General features: G+C 45.1%; 1 protein-coding gene across 1 annotated transcript in view; it reads left to right on the top strand.

Moving 5' to 3' along the window:
* LOC115459340 (NEDD4-like E3 ubiquitin-protein ligase WWP2) overlaps nt 1-24,432 on the top strand; it is a gene marked incomplete at its 3' end in the record, with an annotated part of 91,000 nt that extends 66,568 nt beyond the window's left edge. The window contains exons 6-8 of the mRNA XM_030189181.1: nt 6,284-6,373; nt 19,739-19,913; nt 24,378-24,432. Of these exons, the coding sequence (XP_030045041.1) occupies nt 6,284-6,373; nt 19,739-19,913; nt 24,378-24,432 (320 nt within the window). The remainder of the gene's footprint in view (nt 1-6,283; nt 6,374-19,738; nt 19,914-24,377) is intronic.
* Between the last annotated feature and the right edge of the window lie 673 nt (nt 24,433-25,105).

The raw sequence follows: 25,105 nt of genomic DNA, 5'->3' as shown, positions 1-25,105 counted from the left end.
GATGGGAAAAGAATTTCTCCCTCTGACTTGTGGATAACACATTCCCATTGTTGGTTTGCTGATTCTCAAGTTCTTTCTTTCTCCCCATCCCCATTTTTTTTTCACCTTTTATGTGAATTGCTAACATCAGATACACTTTTTACATTCTGCATTGTATATGCTAAGAGCGGGACATCATCCCCACCATAGTTTTAATAATCATACACTAAGTAGCCAAACATTCTCACAGTCGTCTTATTAATATAATTGCACCACTTTTGATCTCTTCCGTTCCCCTTCCTGCCCCTGAACAGATGATTACAATATATAGAAGGGTATTTTCAAAAGAATGTCCAAGTCAGAATGTCCCAAATGCACATCTGTCTCACTTGTATTTTTCAACAGTATACAGCCAGTTTGAAAATAGATAGGATAGATGTCCATGTGCTGGAAACATTCAGTATGAACATCCATTTTACAAACTGAAATGTCCATATTTTTAACAGGGGGGGGGGGGTGGGGAGGGAGGGAACAAGGGACATGGACACCTGTATGGCACCATTCTTAGAAAGCGTCCACACAGACGTTTATGCAGAGCAGAGTGTTAGTCTAGTGTAGTGGACTGTGAACCCAACGGTTTCAGGTTCAAATCCCACTTTTTTTTTGTAATTGTGAGTCCAGCAGGAGCAGAAAAATACCTACTGTGTCTGAATTTGCACCACTTAAATAGCCTTCCAGGATTGCAGTGTCTTATATATTAAGGTACAGTAAGTATTTTTCTGTTTCTGGAGGATTAACAATTTAAAAAAAAAAATGAGAATTGAAGTGGGATTTGAACCTGGATCCCTTGGTTTGAAGTCCACTGCACTAACTACTAGACTACCCCTCAGACCTGCTTCCTGCTTTGCTAAGAATTGCTATAATACCTGAAGCTATCTTTGAGCCTGGTTTTCCCTTCTGGTTTCACTTTCAAGGCAGAGGGAGGAGACAGCAACCACTGGATAATTAAGGAGGTGTCATGCCTCAATCCCTCCAGTGGTCAGCTGCTCAATCAGAGCACCTCTCTGCAACCTGGATGTTCCTGAAACAGGTCTTAGGACGTCCTTCGTTTAGACCTGGATGTTTCTTCCCCTGTTGGACATCCAGATTTCAGGCCCTAACCTAGTCCCATCCAAAAGATGCCTGCAACACTCTCCCTTGCTATTTGGATGTCCTGCAGTGCTGGACATCCTTTTTCTGCCTTTGCAAAATTGGGATTTGGACGTTTCAAGCATATGGACGTCCAATTTGGCCTTTTGAAACGTCCATGATCTTTGAAAATGAGCGCATTAGTATATCAACTTGGTATATACAATGATATGAAAAAGCTTTTGTCCTGCTACTATTCCACACTGAATGGTTTCTGATCTTTAAACATCTTCAAATCCTTGCTCAAAGCCCACCTCTTCAGTGTTGCCTTCAGCACTTAACCACCATACCTTTACTCAGGAAATCTAGACTGCCTCAACTTGACATTTCGCCCATTAGATTGTAAGCTCCTTTGAGCAGGGACTGTTCTTTTTGTTAATCTGTACAGCGCTGCGTAACCCTAGCAGCGCTCTAGAAATGTTTAGTAGTAGTAGAATGTAATATTAGACAAAGGAAACCTGACTAAACCCATAACACAGTTTTTACATTATTACTTCATTTATTGAAGGAACTAAGTTATCCAACACCCGGAAACCATTCAGTGTAATATATGTGTAATAATAGGGGAAGTGTGTTTATTCTTCTTTGTCTTTCTGATCTGGCCCTTATTTCTGTTTCCAGTTCTTACCATTTTGCCTGCTCTTAATATTATTTTGTTTATTTCTGTTTCTGGGAATTTGCCTACGTTGAAGAGTTCTGCCTTCCCTCTCCACTTTACTCCCGCACTGCCATCCAGAACGTACAGATGATTTCAGTTTCCCACCAAACGTGCGTTGTGCCTTTTTGTCCACATCCTCTCCAACACAAGTTGTTGCCTTCTATATTGACGTATGCTGGTGTGATACATCATGTTTATTATTGTGTGTTGTAGTTGTTTGAATTGAGTTCCTATCAAACACTTGTCAGTGCATCTGTGGGTCTTCCTCTTCCTTCAAGCCAGTTTTCCCAGTTTTGGATATGATCGTCTCCTTCGTTTCTATTTGAGTTAACGTTCTATATAATCTTGTGATAATTCCTTTTGGGCTCTTCTCTTTAAATAATCCATTTTCTATTTCTCTTGATGTTCTGAAGATGTTTCTTTTTGTTTCCTTCCTTCCTTACTTACTTAACACATTTATATCCCACATTTTCCCACTTAGTTGCAGGCTCAATGTGGCTTACACAGTAGCGTAGAGGTAGGCTCCGGTTCAATAATACAAATATATAGTACAGTGATAAGCATGTAAGAAACATTGGGTGAAGAAAACTTTTCTCCGATTTGTTTTAAATTTACTACACTGTAGTTTCATCGCATGCCCCTAGGCCTAGTATTTTTGGAAAGCGTGAACAGACGCTTCACATCCACCTGTTCCACTCCACTCATTATTTTATATACCTCTATCATGTCTTCCCTCAGCCGTCTCTTCTCCAAGCTGAATAGCCCTAGCCTCCTTAGTCTTTCTTCATAGGGAAGTCATCCCATCCCTGCTATCATTTTCATCGCCCTTCGCTGCACCTTTTCCAATTCTACTATATCTTTCTTGAGATGCGGCGACCAGAATTGAACACAATACTCAAGGTGCGGTCGCACCATGGAGCAATATTTTGGCATTATAACATCCTCACACCTGTTTTCCATACCTTTCCTAATAATACCCAACATTCTATTCGCTTTCCTAGCCGCAGCAGCACACTGAGCAGAAGGTTTCAGTGTATTACCAACGATGACACCCAGTACTTGCAGTACTCAAAAGATTGCTAAGTGTTGAATAACTTCAACTGTATACCGTTGAAATTAAGAAAAACAACAAAAGGGTTAATTTTGTTGGGAGAGCTTTGTTGCACATCCATCTGACAGCTTTGAGTCATAAAGCGGCCGATGCACAAAGGGGGATCTGTTCGTCTCATTTGCATGTGATCCCTTTTGTGCATCGGTTGCTGTTTGCAACTCGGTAAATTTTCCAGTGGCACCCATATTTAACGGGTGCCTTTGTGCATCGGGCCCTGTCGATATTCTCACTGAGGGGATGTTCGTTAATCAGTGTCTATAAGGTGAAGATGTCAGTGGTTTAGGAACCAGTCTGATGTCTGTGTAAATTTTTGCATTGCCCTTGCTTTGAGGACAGTACAGGACAGTTTGCCAACGTTTACACAGATCCTTTGTAATTGTGTGTGTTACTATTAACCCCATGTTTAAATGTCATTAACTCCTCTTGCCCTATCTCAGTGAAACAACCACATTGTAGAAGCAGTTCAAAGAGTGAACTAGTGTTTCCTGGATCTGTACACAGCTGTATTTCAGCATTTCATATGCTGGCCCCCTCGCCACCACCATCTTCTCTCTTGTGTCCCCTTTGAATTCACCCTTTCCAGTCTCTCTATCTCATGCCATCTGTCTGCCCTCCTCACTTCCTGTAGCTCAAATGCCTCTTTGTTTCCTGTCACCCTCAACCCCATCACCTTTCTTGTCTCGCTTCCCCCCCCCATTCATCCTTTTTCTTCTCCCCACTCCATCTTGTCTCCCTCTTGTGCCCCCTTCTCTGTCCCCCCACCACATCCTCTCGTGCCCTCTTTCTGTCCCCCACTCCATTCTCTCTCGTCCCCCCCCAACCACATTCTCTGTCTCTTGTCCCCCTCTCTGTCCGCCCACCACATTCTTTCTCCCCCCCCCCCCCCCCCCCCCACACTTCATCATGTCTGCCTTTTCCAGATGTTTCTGTTGTTGGCAGTTACTTCTCTCTAGTATCTTTCTAGGACTTTTCTCTTTGGCCCTTTTTTATTCCTTTTCTTTCCAGCACATTCTCCTTTTTCTTTTCTCTTGCTTTAATTCTTTTTTTTTTCTCTCCATCTTGCTCTGAGTTTCCTTCTCGTTCAGCTTGCTTTCCAGCTCTCTCCCCCCTTCTCATGCACACAAAGACTTGCTTTGTCCTGTGCTGGCGGGACTCCCTTGCTGTGGTTTCTTCTGCTAGGAAAGGCAAGGTGTTCTCTTTCGCCAGCTGCGTTACGTCAGTGCTGCCACCTGACACCCTGTTTCCTGGTGCTGCTGAATTCAGGATGGACGCAGTCCTTCCATCACCTGCCTGAGTCTCTGCTGCTCTCCTTCTGTTTCCTGACAGATTTCACTCATATGCTGTTAAACCTCAGACCTTTGCTTCATTGCTAGACACATTCAAGTTGTGGGTGATGTCTTTTAGCCGGACACGTTGTTAAGTCACTTTTGAGAGCGACCGTTAGGGCAGGATTAAGGTATAGGCAAGCTAGGCTCATACCTAGGGCTCTTTAGTAGAGGCCCTCTCAAATGTGTAATACAGTAGTTCTTAAGGTGGTCATCTGGCAGAAAAAAAGAACGGGGTTGTGGCAGTCGGAAGCCACCGCAGCCCGCAGAAGTCTGTCTGTCCTCTCGCTATCTGTGTGTTCTTTTCCAGGTAGCAGGAATCAGCAAGGATTGCTTCCTTCTCTGCTGGGTTTCTGCTACAGTCACAGCCAGGTACAGCCTGGTTTGTATTTGTATTGCAATGGAGAGCCCTAGGACCCACCAAAGGGTTAATTCTGCCCTGGCGACCCTCGCTTCTCAGGGCTGTGCAGAAATGAGCTCAGTTGTAATGTGCCCTGCTAATGTGGATCTTTTCATTTTCCATACCCACGTCCTTACTCATCGATAACATCACAGTCTTATATCGTGACTCAGTGCGTATTCCGGGAATAGTGTTCGACTCCCACCTTACTTTCCTGCCGCAGGCCAATGTGCTTATATCACCCTCCTCCTGTCACTTGTCAATTTATCAGAACTCTCCTGCTTTCCTTAGCAATCTCGAAGGCTGATTATTGTAGCTCTGTCTTTAACGGCTTGCCTCTCCTTGTGACTCTGGGCAAGTCACTTAACCCTCCATTGTCCCAGGTAGAAAATAAATACTGGTATAAAATATGTAAACTACTTTGATTGTAACCACAGAAAGGCAGTATATCAAATCCCATCCCCATCCCATCAAGACTGGTCCAACTTATAGAAAACATGGCCATCAAATTACTTCAGATGCCTTCCATGCAGACCTGGTCACCCCATGGCTTCTTCTGAACACTGGCTTCGTACTGCTGCTTGAAATAATTTCAAAATCCTTACTCTTGTCTTTAAAGGCCTCACGTCCTACTTACTTAGCTGATCTGGTTCCGTGTTGTATTGCAGAGCGTTCCCTTGCGCTCCACCCAGGACTCTCATCGTGATATGACTTTACACATGATACTGCTCTCTGCTATCAGGGACCACAGCTTTGAAATTCCCTATCAGCATCTGTACACGAAGTGTAAAAGTTTGCTCAAAACTCGGGTCTTTCAACAAGCTTTTCTTACGGCTCCCTTTCTGTCCTTTTTCCCCCAGTCCTTCAGTTCCTGATCCCACCATCCCTCTTTCTCCATGTCCTGTTACCTGGTTTTTCTGCTTCTCTTCTTACCAATGTGTGATTTCTGTTGTAAACCCTGTAAAATAAATCGTAGTTGTGAAAGAGTTCTGTGGTGGTTTTAAAGCTGTAGCAGGCTGGGGAGGATGAGGTCATTGATTGATGGAGTGGTCTGTTGTTTTAAGACTCGGAAAATTTTAACATTTAACCAGTTTGACAGCACAGTGCCCTCCGCTCATTTTCTGCACTGGATAATGTAGACTACATTAACAAAGAAGCCTGAGTCTGGTGCTTAACTTCTGTCTGTCTTTTCCAAGTGGATAACTGTAGGTTTCTGTAATTTACATCCAGAAGGTGTTTGATAAATCCCTGTAGCATTGGGATAGGATGGGTCCTCTGCACACCTAGATTAGGGCAGTTCCAGGTGTGCTGGGGGGGTGGATTAAAGGCATGGATAGACAGACTGGATAGGCCATATGGTCTTTATCTGCCGTCATTTTCTTTGTTTCTGTTTACTGCCCAGTGGAAAACACATGAATCTAAGTAGTGGATAAAGTGAGGAATGTTCATCGCGTGAGCTCTTTCCAGTGAGCGTGTGGTGTCTCAGAGGTGGCTTTATTCCTTTGGGCTTCTTACCTCACACTGTCCAGGTGCAGCTTCTTCTGAATGTGCCACTTATAGCTCAACAGGACAGGATTTTTAGGTGAAGTCTCTGTGTATCTTACTCCTCCCTTCTCTTCTAGGTGGGAACAAAGAGACTTACCAAGTGGAAGAGTTTATTACGTCGACCACAACACCAAGACCACCACGTGGGAAAGGCCACTGCCTGCAGGGTAAGGAACTCGCCAAAAACAGGCTACGGTTGCTAAGCTATTGCGTCTGCAGTTAAGTCAGTGCATAGAAATGAATGCCTCAGGTTCTGGTGAGCAGAGTGGTTTTCTGACTGATATTCTATTTTGTGGCATGGAAAGGATTGATCGTCTCTTGATTTCTGCCTGCATCAGTGAACCATCCTTTCTCTGCCGTCCTGTGTCATGAACATAACGAGCACCAGAGCTATCAACAGTAATAGAAGTAAAGAAATTTAAAAAAAAATTGTAATTCTGAGCAGATCGGCCATGAAAGTCACTGAGCACAGACGTGCCCTTGACCCCTCTGTCTCCTGCCACCAGACCCTCTCCTGGCATCCCCGGGCATCCCTGGGATACGAGAGGCTCAGCCTCTTCCGGGCATATCATCAAGAAATAGGGAGATGCCAGCGGCTCTGATCTCTTTTTTGTGCGCTGTTGAGATTCTGTGAAACGCCTGCTTCTTTCTAGAATGATGATACCGTTCCTGCGTATCGGGTTCCAAAAAATATACAGTGCCACTACAAAAGGTTCAGGGAAGGGCAACCAAAATGATAATGGGAATAGAGTGACTCACCTATAAGGAAAGGCTAAAGAAGTTAGGGCTCGGCTGAAAGGAAATAATTGTAGAAAGTCCTGAGTGGAACAGGTAAACATTGGCTGATCATTGGGGGATGAATAGGTTTAGCATGCATTTGCATGCTAGTTGTGTTCAGAGCCCACGAGCGCGTTATTTAATGCACTCGAGGGCTCTGATCATGGGGTGAGAGCAAATGCAGGTGATAACATGGCGCTAACAGCCTCTAGCGCCTGCGTTTGCTTCTGATCGTTGGCCCATAAGTTTGTACCTGAGGCAACGGAAGATTGAGTGACTATCTCAGCATCACAAGGAGCTGTAGTCGGGTTTGAACCCCTGGCTTCCATGGTTCTTAGCCTCTGCTTTAACCATTTAAAACCAGAGAAAATATTTTTTTTTCACTCAATGCAGACTTAATCCCTGGAATTCATTCCCAGAGGATGTGGATAAAGCAGTTAACGTAGCTGGGTTTTTAAAAGGTTTGGAGCTAAGCTTCTGGAGGACAAGTCCATAAGCTGTTACCAAGGTGGATCAGGAAATCCTTCTTAACCCTGGGATCAGCAGCATAGTAACATAGTAGATGACGGCAGAAAAAGACCTGCACGGTCTATCCAGTCTGCCCAACAAGATAACTCGTATGTGCTACTTTTTGTGTATACCCTACTTTGATTTGTACCTGTGCTCTTCAGGGCACAGACCGTATAAGTCTGCCCAGCACTATCCCCGCCTCCCAACCACCAGCCCCGCCTCCCAACCACCGGCTCTGGCACAGACCGTATAAGTCTGCCTAGCACTATCCCTGCCTCCCAACCACCAGCCCCGCCTCCCACCACCGGCTCTGGCACAGACCGTATAAGTCTGCCCAGCACTGTCCCCGCCTCCCAACCACCAGCCCCGCCTCCCAACCACCAGCTCTGGCCCAGACCGTATAAGTCTGCCCAGCACTATCCCCGCCTCCCAACCACCAGCCCCACCTCCCACCACCGGCTCTGCCACCCAATCTCGGCTAAGCTCCTTAGGATCCATTCCTTCTGAATAGGATTCCTTATGTTTATCCCACGCATGTTTGAATTCTGTTACCGTTTTCATTTCCACCACCTCCCGCGGGAGAGCATTCCAAGCATCCACCACTCTCTCCGTGAAAAATACTTCCTGACATTTTTCTTGAGTCTTCCCCCCTTCAATCTCATTTCATGTCCTCTCGTTCTACCGCCTGTTTACTTTTTGGGACCATGTGTGTAATTTTTAGAGTGTGAGAGTATATTTGTGTATTTCCTTTTGGTTGAAATCACATTGGGTGGCCCATTGATGGAGAAGAAAAGCAAAATGTAATTCTAGATTAGATTACATGAAACTTTGCACTCCTGCTCCTCATTCAGGGTATGGGCAGCTTTTCTTCTGAACCTCAGCTTGCAAATGGTTTGAGGGGCATGAGACCCTAGAGAGCAGGTGTGTTCAATGGGAAGCACTTTTCATATGAAATTAATGCCGTCAAAAGATATTATTTATTTATGAACATTTATACCCCACTCAAAGTGGCTTACAATGCACAGAAGAATCAGTTACAATTACATTAGATAGGGGAGAAAGAACAGGATAAGAAGGGAAAGGAAAAAGGAAGAGAGACAAGATGGACGGTGGAAATCCAGATGCTGAGGTGGACCAGAGTGGCTTGAGCAGTTCATTTACACTCACGTAAAGAATCTGAATTCTACGGCTGATAACAGCTACCCAGGCCCATCCAAGTTTCCCATTTACTCTAGTGTTTTCTCTGTCCGCTTCACCTACAAACCTCCAGCTGTGCCCGTTCCTTCGCTGGCTTCTCTTGGAATCCCTCTTTCACTCCCATCATGTAACCGTCACCTTCCTTTATTGTCTTCTTTCCACTGCCTTTTCTGCTATGTACCCTGAACCCCCCCTTCCTCTTCTGTGTGTGTGATTATCTGTTTTCCCTCCCCTTTCACCGTCCTTTTGAAACCCAGGCTGTTTTTTTTTTCTCCTGCTTTTATTTACTTTCCTTATATAAAGATTTGTTGCTGTTGGAAGTGACCTTTTTTTTTTTTTTTTTTTAGTGTTAATTGTCGTTCTTTAAGCTCCTGCTGCCCCATCTTAACAAAGTTGGCAGTTCTGAATTCAGGACCATCACTTTTCTGTGCCCGTCTGCCTTTTCTCTGACATCAAACCCTAGTGTTTGCCGATCCAGAGACTCGGTAGCCGTTCTCCGATTCCCAGGACCAGCTTCTGTGGAGTTGACGTTTACAGCGAAGCAGGACTTTTGGCTGTTGCTTTTTCAGCACCAGAATTTCTGCGCCACTGTCAAGACACAGAGCTGTTTGCTGCGATAATTTTGGCTGTGCTGAAATTTTGAACGTGGACAGAATTATTGTTCTTCTCACAGAATATGCTCCTATTGTTCTGCCGGCAGCAAAACAACAACAGCTTCAGTGAGGGGGGGGGGGGTTCATGCCCCCCGCCACATGTTCACCTCTGCTCTTGCACTGAGATGGGGTTTACCCTACCCTAAACCTCCCCCCTCCCCCCCACAGTCACGTGTTCTCGCCAGGGGCGTAGCCAGACAACAGATTTTGGGTGGGCCTAGGCAAGAAGTGGGTGGGCAGTCTTCTCCCTCCCCCCCCAACCCCAAAAATATCGTAGCTGGTGTGAAAATGCTTCTTTCCACCTTGGCAGTCTACAACGCACATGCGCAGGTGCTGGTATTGTGGAGAGTAGCGTTTTCATTACCATCAGGGGGAAGTCTTCAGCTGGCAGAGCATGGGATCCCCACCAGCTACCGCTAAATGTGTGCTACTGTTGGGTGGGCCCTGGACCACCCAGGCCCTCGTCTTTCGCACCACATACCTGCTCCTGATTTGAGTTCTCTTAGGGACAGTGTGTGGTGGTGGGGCTGCCCCTGGCTGGCTTCCCTCATCCTCCCCTCTGCTGCCTCTCACAACTGACCTAATGTTCTAGGAAGCTGGGCCTGTGGCAGCTCGCTGCTGTGAAGGCCAGAGCAGATCTCGGGAGCAGCTGGGGATCCTTCAACAGAAGGGAAATGTGGGCTGCCTCAGGCGGGCAGGACAGGCTTCCTGAAGAACTCTCCTCCCTCACAGGCAGAGCCTGGGGCAGTCCATATTTTCCTTCTCAAGGACCCCCGGCTACTTGCGAGAACCACACCAGCTGCACAGCTGACCTATGGGTCCTGCTCCTGAGAACCAGAGGTCAATGGTGAGAGGCAGCGGGTGGCACTGGGTTCTCAGGTGAGAGAAACAATCATTTTGGCTGCATCCAAAATTCCAGCGCAGCCAAATTTTGTGGTCAAAAGTTTATGACGCAGAAATGCCGGCACCGAAACAGCAATGCTGAAAGCTCACAGCCCCTGTACAGCAGTGACTGGGTTTTCAAACATCCTGAGTTCTAGAGGGAGACATGGGCTGAGGACTGGAAGGAAGAGGAGATTAAGAAAATGGGGGAACACCCAGGCTAGTTGAAAATGAGTTCATAAGCTTGAGAATAGGACGAAGACGACCATAGCAGCTGAAGATGTAGGCCAGGCCCCTAGAAAGCGGTGCTTGTGTCGTCTGTGCCCAGCCTTAGGGCTATGCATCATAGTTTCTTGGTCGCAGATATGTTTGGGGTTAATCTCAGTGAGTTTTCCAGGACATTGGTCAGAAGCCAGGAGACATGAGAGCATCTAAACAAACACAGGTGTCAGCAGGAAAGGACGGCTTCGTCCCCCCTTCCAAACTTCCAGTTGCTTCCAAATAATTTCAAAACAAGATTAGACTACGGAGTTAAATAAAGGAGGGTTTATTTTTATTTAGAGTCCTTCAATCCAGTACATTCTCAGCACGTAACAAAAACCGTTAAGAATGGTGTGAGAAGCAGTGACGTCTGGGCTGGCGCTGGAGATTTGATTTTTACATATCTTTGCAAAAAGGAGTAAAGATAGTTTTTACTGTGAATCTCCTTTTGCAATAAATGTGTTGCCTGGATCGATTATGAATGTTTTTATTGTGATCCACCCAGAACGGTGAATGACGTGGACTATAATTCCATAAATAAGAGAATAATGTTATTACAATAAAGGCTTTTCATACGTAGCCAGAGCAAGAAAGGTTCCTCCCCTTCACTGGCCTGTTATGTCGTCTTCCTCTAATGCAGAGTAAATACTGCACTGCCAACTCTGCAAATATATCAAAGATTTGGAAGAAAGATTCACAATATTTTCCATAGGTGAACTCAGAAGCGTGAGGAGCTAAGACACACAGACACCATCCTGTTTATTAAAACCCACTTTCTGCCTGTCATACACTCATAAAAGGAGGGTGGCACCCCACCCCTCAAGCACTGATGGGTAATTGGATGTCTGGATTATTGTATGTAATTTTTTTACTGAACACCTTTAAAATCATCTCCTGTTGGTCCAGTCTGCCACAATCAAGCTCCTCCATAATGATCACATCTCCTCTTTGTTTCAATCCGAACTCTGGTTGCCAGTCTCTGCCAGGTCTAGATTGAAAGCCCCATGTCTTCTCTGCAAAGGCCTCACTCCCAGAGCATCCTACAAACCTGATGTACTGTTTCCATACACTCCTGCTCATCTCCTTCATTCTTCCTAGCTCACACTATTGCCGGTCACACTTCCTTTTGGACCTTTCCCGGGACACCACATTCTCACACTTTGGAAATCTAACAGAAACCCGCTTTTCTTTGTTTTAAGGTCGTTTGAGCTATCATTTAAGTTCAGAGGGAGCAGTCCCCTTTTCTTCCTCTTCCTCTATTCCAGCCTTTCTGTTGTGTTTTCCTTTTCCCTTCTGGTCTTGTCTCCTGTTTTTTTTTTTTCTGTCTTTGGTTTTACCCCACCTTTCCTATCTAAAAATAATTATTATTTTTAATTTATTTTCTTTCTTTTAATTTTATATTGTAAATCACTCAGCAACACCATAAACATGACATGCGTGAAATAAATAAATAGATTCTCCATTTATTCTTCTTCAGACTTCTTCCTGTCTGTATATTTGATTGTAGATTAAGTTGTTTGTAGATATTCCTCACATTTGTTTTAATTGGATGATCTGGGCTACATTCAGCATGTCCCTTACGCAGCCCACAGTCTGGGACACACTTTGGATATGGTCGTCATATTGGCTGAAAGTTCTTCTCTTCCCTATAATTTTTCCTCCTTTCTTCTCCTTTGGTTTGACCAGTACCTGTCCTACTCTTAGCCTACCCTTCCCACCCTGAAACTTCCTCAAGAGGTCTCTAGCCCATCTGGCTACCCTGCCCCCTTTTAACACTACCCTAGACCTTCAGCTCTCAGCCGTCTTAGTTTACAGTATTCTAGATCAAGTAGCACCTCTTCATAAGGTTGGTTTCACCTCAGCTGCCCACATCAGACGCATAGAGAGTCTCTGGCACAAGCATCAACCTTAAATGTTCTGAAGACCAGGCTAGTGTTAGGAAGACCAAATGGGATTACTATTTGGGCATTATTAACACTGATCCCAATAAACCTAGAGATCTCTTTCAAATTTTCGACTTTGTATTCCCCACTGTTGCTCTCCATTTGACTGTCACATCATGCGCTTTACTCCCTGATGATCTGGCTAAGTCTTGGCAAGCAAAAATAGTTTCTTTATGTACTTCTGTTAATGTGTCTTCCACTCCCACCACTACCAAGCATTCTTCTGCCAGGACGTACTGTCTACTCCTCCCAGTGTCTACTGGGGAAGAGTTTTGTTCTCCCAGTCTTTCTGTTCCCAAACTTTCCTCCACATTTCACCCTTCCATCATCACTCCTGTCCCTCAAAAAAAAAAAAGATTCTGACCTCACTGCTTTGCCTTATATCTATCAAACCAATCGTATCAGGTTCATTCCGACTCCTACCTTCCCTCTTCCTACGCTGCCACCTGTGGTATTCCTCAAGGGTCCATACTGGCCCCTATCTTACTTAAAGTGTTTTCACACCCCCTTAATCGTCCTAATACAGTCAATCAGCTGCAGTCCCTGTCTCTGTGCAGATGATATTCGATTCTTGTACACCCTTGATGCCACTTCTGACATTATCTTCCTTCAAATGTGTCTTTATGTGGTCGATAACTGGCTACCAGACAACCTTCTTTTTCTCAATCCCACAATATGCATAATGATCCACTTTCTCTTGCCTCATTCTGGTATACCTTCCTTTCCAATGGTTCAAGGTTTTATCCTCTAATTCCATTTGGCGTATTAGGGGTTATTTAGATTGGGTCTCTCTTAAACAGATTGACTTTGTGGTGTGCTCTTCTTTCTTTGCTCGTCACTGTCGTTCAGTTAGGCCATTTCTTCTCATTTCACGTTTTCAAATTCTTATCCTTAGGTTGATTGTTTTTGGATTATTGCAATTCTGTTTACAATGGGTTGTCTCTTAGGTCTCTTTACATTTTCAACTGGTTCAGTCTTCTGCTATGAAACGCATACAGAACACCCACCATTGTGACCATGTCTCACTTCTTCTCAAGCAAGAACACTGGCTTCCCATCTCATTATGTATAAAGATTAAAATCTTGGTCTTAGTACTTAGGGCTTATTACGCTCAAACACCCACCTACTTTGCTACTCTCTTATCCCCTTATGTTCCAGGCTGCTTCCTCTATTCCTTCCAAGCAGGACTCCTCCCTCCTCTGTCCTCCTGGGATTTTTCTTGCTCAGGAACTGGTCTTTGGAATTTACTCCTTACCCATATTAGCTTTCAGTCTTCATACCCCAAATTTAGGAAAATAATCAAGACTTGGCTATTCCAACTAGCCTTTAATACAGTCTAGACAAATTGATGTTAGAACCTGCCTCAGTTTCTCTTTCTGCTACTCCCTTCCCTCATCTGCTCACTCTAACCCTCCTTCTATCTTAACTAACTTGCTTTTCTTTTTCCTTTATTTTTAATTTATTGTAAATCATTTTGCTATACCTTGGCTATAATAAAAATAATAAATATCCAGCACAGGCTGCTGTAATTAGAAAAACTGTATGTGTTGCTGAGTTTAGGTACTGGTCATGAGAAATTCCCCTCTGTTTGATTATTTCATTTATAGGCAGGTCACAACATTATTTGCAGTTTACCCTGCTTACACTTCACTTTGTTGTATTTCATTCAATGACCACGTATTCTTAGCAGAGGAAAGACTGACTCATGGCATGTAATAAGGAGAATGGAGGATAGGGTTTCAGGCTAGTTCATTAGAAGCAATTGTAAACCTGCTGCTTCGAACACAGAAGCATGAAAAAAAGGACTGTATGGGCCCCTCCAAACCAAAATCTGAGCAATAAAATCCCTTCCTCGCTCTCAGAGATCTGTGCTTGTCCCGAGGACCCTTTCATGCAAGTCACACAGAAAAATAGCCATACGGGGTCAGATCCAAAGGACCATCCAGCCTAGTATCTGTTTCTAATATTGGCCAGTCCAAATCACAAGTACCTGACAGGATCCTAAAAAAATGGCATGATTTCTTGTTGCTGACTCCAAGTGATAAATACTGGCTTTCCTTACTAATGGTTTATAGACTTTTCTCAGGAATTTGTCCAAACCTTTTTTAAACTCAGCTACGCTAACTGACTTACCACAGCCTCTGGCAATGAGCTCCAGAGCTTCACTATGTGTGCTGAGTGAAAAAAATATTTCCTCCAATTTGTTTTAGATGTACTATTTAATACCTTGATAGAATGTGCCCTAGTCTTTGTACTTTGAAAGAGTAAACAATTAATTTACATTTACCCATTCCACTCTACTTGGAATTTTATAGACCTCTGTGATCACCTCCCTCAGAAGTCTCTTCTCCATGCTGAACAGCCCTAAACTCTGCAGCTTTCCTTCCTATCAGAGGAGTTCCAGCCCCTTAATCATTTTGGTCTCCCTTCTCTGTACCTTTTCTAATTCTGCTGCATCTTTTTGAGATACGGTGACCAGAATTGCACAGAATACTCGAGGTGTGGTCGCACCATGGAGCAATACAAAAGCAGAAAAAGTGGGAGAGCGACCAAGGATACCAGAAACTGGAGGATGTTCAATAATAAACAGTTTTATTGATAATTTGAAGACTCGACACAACGTTGTGTTTCAGCTGTCAGGCCTGCATCAGGAGTCGGACCGCAGCCTTGGGAGTCCCAGAGAACGGGAACTGGCACCGCGCACAGGCCTCCCGCCGGAGCTGCCCCGATGGCTCTCTCGAACTTCACCTTTAGGCGTTCCAGTTTTTGCCTGGTGCTCCCCCTACCGGCGCGCATAGTTAATGACCGCCGCGCGCTGGTAGGGGGAGCACCAGGCAAAAACTGGAACGCCTAAAGGTGAAGTTCGAGAGAGCATCGGGGCAGCTCGGCGGGAGGCCTGTGCGCGGTGCCAGTTCCCGTTCTCTGGGACTCCCAAGGCTGCGGTCCGACTCCTGATGCAGGCCTGACGGCCGAAACATGACATTGTGTCGAGTCTTCAAATTATCAATAAACTGTTTATTATTGAACATCTTCCAGTTTCTGGTATACTTGGTCGCTCTCCCACTTTTTCTGCAATATTGTCTTTACCGTGGGGCGTTTGAGTTCTCCGCTTTTCTGGCGGATTTTCTCCCGCAATACAAAAGCATCATGACATTCCTTATTTTGTTCTCCGTTCCTTTCCTAATAATTCCTAATCGTCTGTTTGCTTTTTTGACTCCGAATGTGGAACCTTGCATCATGTAGCTATAATTTCCATTATTCTTCCTTACGTGTTTCACTTTACATTTTTCCACTTTTAATTTCTTCTGTCATTAAATGCCCAGTCTCTAGTCTCCCAAGGTAGCCTTGCAATTTTTCATAGTCCATATGCAATTTAACAACTTTGAATAATTTTGTGTCATTTGCAAATTTGATTACTTCCCTCACTGTTCCCATTTCAGATCATTTATAAATGTTAAAAAGCACCAGCCTTTGGCTCACCTCTGTTTACTTTCCTACACTGAGAGAATTGGCCATTAAACTCTACTTTTATTTTCTGAATCCATAACAGGACATTTGCCTCCTATCTCATGGCTTTTTAAGTTCCTCAGGAGCATCTCATGAGGGACTTTGTCAGAAGCTTTCTAAAAAATCTATCTGCTACCACATTTGCTTATTTCCGATCTGAGGAAGAAGGGCAACCTTCGAAAGCTAATCAAGAAATGTATTAAGTTATGTCCAATAAAAAAGGTATCATCTTATTTTCTTTTCCATGTTTTATTTTGTTTGATTTCTATTGATAACCTTTAAGAGTGGACTAACACGGCTACCACACCTCTCTATATAAAAAATCCCGAGATATTCTCTCTACCACCGGCTCACCTTTGCCCAAGTTTGTTTACAGCTTCAAAATAAATTGGTGAGACAAGACTTCCTTGGCCAATCCCATGTTGACTCTGGCCCTTTAAACCACTTCTATCTGTGTTCAGTAATTTTGTACCTTATAATATTCTCTAGCATTTTGCCCAGCATTAAGATCGGGCTCATCATCCACCATCTATAGCTTCCCAGATCACCTGTGAACCCTTTTTAAAAATAACATAGTAACATAGTAGATGACGGCAGAAAAAGACCTGCACGGTCCATCCAGTCTGCCCAACAAGATAACTCATATTTGCTGCTTTTTGTGTATACCCTACTTTGATTTGTACCTATGCTCTTCAGGGCACAGACCGTATAAGTCTGCCCCGCACTATCCCTGCCTCCCAACCACCAGCCCCACCTCCCAACCACCGGCTCTGGCACAGGCACAGACCGTATAAGTCTGCCCAGCACTATCCTCACCTCCCCAGCCCTGCCTCCCAACCCCGGCTCTGGCACAGACCGTATAAGTCTGCCCAGCCCTATCCCCGCTTCCCAACCTCCAGCTCCGCCTCACGATCTTGACTAAGCTCCTGAGGATCCATTCCTTCGGCACAGGATTCCTTTATGCTTATCCCACGCATGTTTGAATTCCGTTACCGTTTTCATTTCCACCACCTCCCGCGGGAGGGCATTCCAAGCATCCACTACTCTCTCCGTGAAAAAGTACTTCCTGACATTTTTTTGTTTGCCCCCCTTCAATCTCATTTCATGTCCTCTCGTTCTACCACCTTCCCATCTCCGGAAAAGGTTCGTTTGCGGATTAATACCTTTCAAATATTTGAACGCTGTATCATATCACCCCTGTTTCTCCTTTCCTCCAGCGTGTACATGTTTAGTTCAGCAAGTCTCTCCTCATACGTCTTGTAACGTAAATTAGTATTAACATTGGCCACTTTGAAACCTTCAGGTGCCACAGATGATTTTAATGATGGGTTACAAATTACTAATAGTAGATTTGCAATTTAATTTTTGAATCTTTTCAGTACTCTGGGGTGTAGACCATGTGGTCTGGTTATTTGCTGCTCTTTAGCATGTTGATTTTTGGCCTACTGTTCAGTGGTCTTTCGGTTTTGGCCAAAACTGCAAGTGTGTTTGCTTCTGCAGCAAGTTTCTTTTCAAATTCTCTTTTAACCTTCCTAATCATGCTTTGCACTCAACTTGCCATTGCTTATGCTGCAATCCTACTTTTTTCGTTCGGATCTTTTTTCTATTTATTGACAGATGTTTTTTGGGTCTATAGTCTCTTTCATCTCACTTTTTTAACTATGCTGGCAGTTTTTTTGGCCTGCCTTCCAACTTTTTTAACATGTGGATTACATCTGGTCTGGGCTTCCAAGATGGTATTTCAAAATAAAGTCCACACCTGATTTAATCGTACAGCTGCTCCTTGTAGCTTTTTCTATAGCTGTTTTCCCTCATTTTATATTAGTTGTCTGTTTGAAGGTTAAATGCCAGTGCAGTACATTCTTTAGTGTCTTCACTCCCAGGGATGAGTGGTAGCATTCCAAGGTCTGCTTGGCTAATAATTGCTGATGGATTTCTCCTTTAGGAATTTGTCCAAACTTCTTTTTAAATCCAGCTCTGTTACAGTCCACAGTTTGATCACTGAGTGAAAAAATAGTTCTTGCAAGGAACCTTATAAACCCTCACATGAATAAACAAGTAGATGGGCACACCTGAGCAGGTGCAGAAATCATGGACGTGGCATGTTGCCGTTATGATTACCCCATGGTGGTCCTTAAGGGTAATTGTCATCATTTTACATGCTTAATCAAGTTCTTGTATAAAAGCAGGAGGTGCGCTGTTACGTGAGATGCTGAGCATTCGTGGGGCTTTAGTAAACAGGACAGGATATGTACTTAAGCCCTGCGTTATGAAGGACCCTTTTAGAAGATAATTTTATTCAGTTACCCCCCCCCCCCAGTGTAAACCTGTTTCACATACACAGAAGGGCTTGTATAAAACTGCACAGCTGCATTCGCGCATACAGACAGTGTGCGTGGAAAATATAGACCTGCTTTTCCGTGATCCTTGTCTAGGCATTTCCAGCACGGAATAGAAAAAAGATGGTGAATGGCAATGTTGAAAAAAATAATTTTATTCACCACATTATTTAAAATAGGCCCGACATGCAGCAATTTTCATTTTGCTGCATGTCCATTTTTGGCAAAAATTTTAAAAAGGCATTTTTTTAAAGAGGTGCGCTGAAAAATGATTCTGTGCACACCCAAAACACACGTCTACGCTACCGCAGGCCATTTTTCAGTGCATCTTAATAAAGGACCCCTGTGTGATGTGGACTAAAGTTATTTGAAAATTACAGTTCATTTATAGACCACTGATACAAAAAAAAAAAAAGTTCTTAGTGGGTTACAGCCAAGATACTAGATTAATGAAACGAATCTAGGATGTAACGGTAAATAATCGTATGACAGTTTACGGTTCATTATAATTACTTTCCTTATTACATGTTTATAGAAGAGTAATGTCTTTAAATTCTTCTTAAAAATGCAACTTACAATAGATGAGAAAACAGTCTAGTAAACATTTCTTTGAGGTAATTCCCGCGAGGGCTACAGAAGGTGAAAAAAGATTGTTTGCAAATTAACCCAGACCTTTTGTTTTTCTTAACCCCAATCATAGCCGAGCACCATGTTATCTAATTGTATTTCTCTCACTTACCTCTGACATCAGAGGGTATATTTGAGCTCACGGTGCAGAGCTATGACATCGTGGGGGTTGCACCCAAATTAGCCTCCATGGAGGAAATCTCAAAGATAACATATACCATTGTTTGGAAAAGATTTCAATACAACAGTAGGTTTAAAAAAGTACAGCTTTGTTTTATTATGTATGTTCAACTGTACCAGATCAAGCAGGTTATACATTTTTTAAATAAAATAAAAACTCTTATCTCCCATTACGGCCCAGTTTCCAGTTTGCCTTTGTGGTTTAAAAAAAAAAGACAGAAGGTAAAAACATACAAAAGGCCTGTTGCAAAAAAAAAAAAAAACCAAGCCATTGGTACCCAGCTTCCGTCTCCCCTCCCCCTTTTCTTTTTTGTTAAAGGCAATCTGTATCATACAAGGACTTACCTTCCTGCTTGACTTTGGAGAAAGCAAAGTTACTTACCTGTAGCAGTTGTTCTCCGAGGACAGCAGGACAAGTCCTCACAATGCCCTCTCAGCTCCCCTGGAGGCTTCTACCAACTTTAAAGCTAGGAAAGGAAGGGAGGTGACCCCATGTTATGATGCTAGTGCAGGACCTTGTGTACATGCATGGTTCCCCTTGTTCCTACACGGGCATTTGCTTTACCACACCAGACTCTGTCCTGAGAGAACACTTGCTACAGCTAAGTAACCGCTGTTCTGTGTATATACTGAATGCGTTTTGCTGCTGCTTGTAGTTGGGAAAAGCGTGTGGACCCTCGTGGCAGGTATTATTACGTGGATCACAATACCAGAACCACAACTTGGCAGAGGCCCACGGCTGAGTACGTCAGGAACTATGAGCAGTGGCAATCCCAGCGGAGCCAGCTACAAGGGGCAATGCAGCACTTCAGTCAGAGGTTTCTGTATCAGGTGAGAGAAAAGAAAATGGTCTTCTAATGAGCACCAGAACAGTACAGTGCAGAAAACTCGACGCTAGGTACTGTTAATGATGCCCCAGTGCCAGCTAACACCATAGTCTTTTGCTTCTTCACATCATGTCTTTGTCTGCTTGGATCGTCATCTCTGCTGGTGCCAGTAGGAGGGTTTGGAGGAGCATCAGGGAGAGAGGAAGAGGAGCACAGAGATAGTTGCTGGACCTTTGGGGGGGGGGGGGGTGTGGGTGGAAAATGCTGGTTTGGGGGGGTGCAAGCGCAGGTGGAAGATACCAGTTCTGGGATGTGCGTTTATGTGGTGGAAGATGCTGGGGAGGGGAGAGGGCAAGGATGGAAGATGCTGGTTTGGGGGGGGGGGGGGCTGTGCGGGTGGAAGATGCCTGAACTTAGGGGGGAGAGAGGAGAAAAATGTTGCCCATCAGCAGAACAGAACAGTACAGGGTGGGCAGGGGAAACAAAGATGTCTAACCACAAGGCACGGAGGAAGAGAGATGCTGGGGAGAGGGAGGTGACCAGGAGATAAGAGAGAGCTTGAATAAAGTAATGAGAAAGAGAGCTGGAGAGAGGTTGGAGTAATGGAGGGAAGGAGAGAGAGAGAGAGAGAGAGAAGAGGTGCTGAGGAGGACAAGGCAGGTGAGCAGAGGGAAGAGTGGGAAAGTTGTTGGACCCAAAGATGGAAAGAGAAAAATCGAGAGGTGTGCCCTTGGATGAGGTGAAAGAGCTGGGCAGTAGAAGGGGCAAGGACACAGGGGTGTGGTGGAGACATAGTGGGCAGGTGCTAGAGAGGACAGGACGGAGAGAGAAGATATGTCAAATGGACTGGAGACCCTGGATTGAGCAGAAGATGGGGCTAGGGAATCAGAGCAGAAGATGACTGGGATTGAGTTGAGTGTTTGGGGGTGGAGAGAGACTTCTGAAGGGTTAGTGAGGATCTGTCATAATTTTTAAGAGTGAGGGTGTGAAATGGGAGTGGGTAAGAGAAAGTGGATGACCTGTGGAGGGGGGAGGCTGAGACATAATGTAAATGACTAGTAGACTGAAGAGGCATAGAAAAGGGATGGGGGTATTGGAGGAAAGGGTTGAGTGGAGGTGGAAATGGGGTTAAAAAGTTGATAAAAGCATAGCTTGGAGGCAAGAGAAGAACGGAGAGACGGATGGAGATGGGACTGATGAGGGGATGAGATGCAGTGCAGGGTAGGTGAGGATTGAGAGAGAATGCACAGAGAATATTGAGCAGACTGGATGGACTGATCAGGTCTTTATCTGCTGTCATCTACTATGTTACTGTGCTAATGCTTTGCATCTAACTTACCAGTGCTTATTTGGGTCCTTTTTTTTTTTTTTTTTTCCATTTTTTTGGTTCTAATAGCTTCTTTCACTTCACCTTATACCCATGCTGGCTGTCATTTGCTGTTCCTTCCACCTTTGTAAATATGTGGAGTACATTTTTATGTTTACATTTATTAGCAAGTTTACTTCTAACAAAAGGTTGCAATGGTTTACAATACAAATCAATAAATAAAACTTGGAAAGGAACTCCAGAAGTAGACAGGAAGGAGTCATGCAGTCAAGAGCAACAGGCCTACCACAGGATTACAGGTCACTTCCTCTGCACAGCCAGCGCTCACCACTAAGTCATCTGAGGTGTGAATCCAAAGGCCAGGGTAAAAAAAAATTGTTTTGAGAAGTGATTTAAATCGTGGGAAAGAGAGTTCAGACCTCAAAGCAAGGAGGAGGTTGTTCCAAAGTTTTGGTGTTAGGGAAAAAAAAGTGGAATGACGAGTGGATTGTAGTGGGATGTAAGGAAAGGATAGCTGCAGGGAGATGTGGAGGGGGATGCAGGGAGATATGGAAGGGGTGGAGGTGTTGTGAGGGATAGAGGAGTGGATGCTGTCGGAAAGGGTAGCCGCAGGGAGATATGGAGAGGATGGAGGTGTGGTGTGAGTGATAGAGATAGGGGAGGGGGGATGTAAGGAAGAATAACCATAGGAAGATATGGCAGGGGTGGAGATATGGTGAGGGATAGAGGGGGGGGGGGGAGGAGGCTGTAAGGTGGGATAGCAGCAGGGAGATATGGAGGAGGTGGAGGTGTGGTGAGGGATAGAGGAGTGGAGGCTGTCGGAAAGGGTAGCCGCAGGGAGATATGGAGGGGATGGAGGTGTGGTGTGAGGGATAGAGATGGTGGAGGGGAGGGGGGATGTAAGGAAGAATAACCATAGGAAGATATGGCAGGGGTGGAGATATGGTGAGGGATAGAGGGGGTGGAGGGGGAGGAGGCTGTAAGGTGGGATAGCAGCAGGGAGATATGGAGGGGATGGAGGTGTGGTGTGGTGAGGGATAGAGATGGTGGAGGGGAGGGGGGATGTAAGGAAGAATAACCATAGGAAGATATGGCAGGGGTGGAGATATGGTGAGGGATAGAGGGAGTGGAGGGGAGGAGGCTGTAAGGTGGGATAGCAGCAGGGAGATATGGAGGGGATGGAGGTGTGGTGTGGTGAGGGATAGAGATGGTGGAGGGGAGGGGATGTAAGGAAGGATAACCATAGGGTGATATGGAAGGGGTGGAGGTATGTTGAGGGCTAGAGGGGGTGGAGGGGAGGAGGCTGTAAAAGGGATAGCCACAGGGAAATATGGAGGGGATGGAGGTTTGGTTGTGGTGAGGAACAGAGGGATGGAGAGGCTGTGAGAGGGAATAGCTGTAGGGTAGGTATGGAGGGGGTGGGGGTGTGAGGAGTGAGTCCAGGGCTGGCACCACCACTAGACAGCATAATTTGGGGTATGGGGTTTTGCCATGGGGCTAACATGGCAGGTGAGCAGCCCAATGCTGCTGTGAGTGTGGTGTAGGGTTTTTCAGCACATGCAAATCCTGGCCCACCCCATCCTGTCTGATAGGAAGTGGGCCTCAGAGGTCACAGGATGCAGTAGCAACTGAGCGCAGGCTTGTATTCCCGGTCTCACACCATACTTATTTTCATTACAGCAGCAGCCAAAGGCAGAGGAAGGATGAGTGTGGAAGTGGGCAAGGGAAAGGAAGGCGAGATGCTGGATATAAAGGGAAGTTGGGGGAAAGGGAGGTAGGGTGGGGAAAGGCGGAGATTGTAGAGGGGGGTAGGGAATGGAAGGGGAGATGTCTTACACCTCAGGAGGTGGATAAGGAAGGGAAGGGAGAGATGCTGGCCACTGGGCAGGTGGATAGAAAGATGCTGGCCACCTGGGGAGGGTGGGAAGAGGGAGGGGATAGAGGGGAAGGGAGATGTTGGACACATGAGGGGGTTTAGAGAAGGAATGGGATGATGCTGGACATTTGGGGAGCACATGGTTGAAGTTTTCATAGGGGATGATACCCTTGCTCAGGTCCTGAGTGAGTTGTATTTAGTTATGGATGGGAGATGTATGAAGGATGTTAAGGTGTGAGAGGGTTAGGCATGGAGGTATGCTGAGAGGTGGAGGGTTTAGAAGTTTAAGAGTGGAGAGAAGGAGGTCTGCGAGGGTTGATGTATGGAAGGGGCGGAGGTTTGAGAGGTTGAAGGGCATGAAGGTGGGTGTGAGAGGGGATAGCGGGTGAAGGGAAGGGAAATGGGACTTCATATACCGTCTGTGGTTTTTGCAACTACATTCAAAGTGGTACTTGTTTGTACCTGGGGCAATGGAGGGTTAAGTGACTTGCCCAGAATCACAAGGAGCTACAGTGGGAATCGAACCCAGTTCCCCAGGGTCAAAGTCCACTGCACTAACCACTAGGCTAATCCTCCACTCAGTGGAGGTGATGTGAGGGATGGAGGGGGTAAAAGGAAAGAAGTATGATGAATAAGGATAAGAGAGATGGAGGGGGCTGGTGGTATGAGAATTAAAGGGCAGAAGTGTGGGGTTGGAGGGGCAAGAGATGGGCTGGACATATGGTGAGCAGCTGAGGTCTGAGAGATGAAGCAACAGAGATATGGGGGGGAGGATGGATTGAGAGGTGTGGAGGGATGGGGAGCAGGTGTGGTGAGAGTGGCTGGTCTGTGAGTGTTTGTGTTCTGTCACAGCACACTGAGATGAGGAGGAGGGAATGCCAGAGTCCACAGGCAGGAAGTGCTGGGCGTGGACTGGGCTTGCGGGAATGATTTCATTGGAAAGGCCTGTTTCTGGCTTTCCCACTTGCATGTAGGTTTTGGAGAAAGCTGGAGGTGTAAGTATACAGCAGCCTTCCCTCTGCCTGGACATCCAGAGCTGCCACCTCCTCCGTGCTGTCTGCCTGCATTTCACTCTCCTCTGCCTTCGGTTTGTGGGGTCTGAGGCTCAGCTCAGGTATGTGCTGTTCAGCTGTCCTGGAGGGAGAAGAGGGGAATTCATCCAGGCACTTTCTGATATTTTTATGCTTTCTAAAAATGACACTTTTGTGGGTTTTTTGCACATTTTAATTTATAGGTTTTTTTTTGTTGTTTTTGTTTGCCTTTAGCCCTCTGGCGCCCAGACTGACAATGATCCACTGGGACCCCTTCCTCCTGGCTGGGGTAAGTAGAACTTTTCTGTGTCCCGAGTGGAATGAGGTGGGAGGGGAGTCCCTGTCATTCGGCCTCCTACGGGGAACCTAGGGTCAGCAGGGGGGAATGGAGGACAGACAAGGAATACTTGTCACTCTGCCTTCTACAGGGAGCCTCTCTCTCCTAGACAGTGAGGTGTCAGTCACAGCCTGTGCGCTCTTTCCTAGAGAGAGTAAAGCATCATTCATACATCTGTGGAGATGTTTCCTCATCAGAAATGTTTAATTAGAAGGAAGAGAAGAGAGAGAGAGAAGTGCATGTGATTATGAAGGGGAAATGAGGACTCAGTTCCTACTTGTGATTATGGGTTGACAAAGATTAACAGAATAAAGTTATCTGAATGAATAAACTGAAGATTCTCCACAGGAGACAAAGTGGGAAGTTCCATCTCTGAGGTCTCCTGTGGAGAATCTTCAGTTTATTCATTCAGATAACTTTATTCTGTTAATCTTGTCAACCCATAATCATAAGTAGGAACTGAGTCCTCATTTCCCCTATTCATAATCACATGCACTTCTCTCTCTCTCTCTCTCTCTCTCTCTCCTTCTAATTAAACATTTCTGATGAGGAAACATCTCCACAGAGTGTATGAATGATGCTTTACTCTCTCTAGGAAAGAGCGCACAGGCTGTGACTGACACCT

This window comes from Microcaecilia unicolor, unplaced genomic scaffold (genome assembly GCF_901765095.1).
Source record: "Microcaecilia unicolor unplaced genomic scaffold, aMicUni1.1, whole genome shotgun sequence".
Taxonomy (NCBI): Eukaryota; Metazoa; Chordata; class Amphibia; order Gymnophiona; family Siphonopidae; genus Microcaecilia; species Microcaecilia unicolor.
The sequence above is the reverse complement of the archived record's forward strand: the minus strand, read 5'-3'. Positions and strand labels throughout refer to the sequence as shown.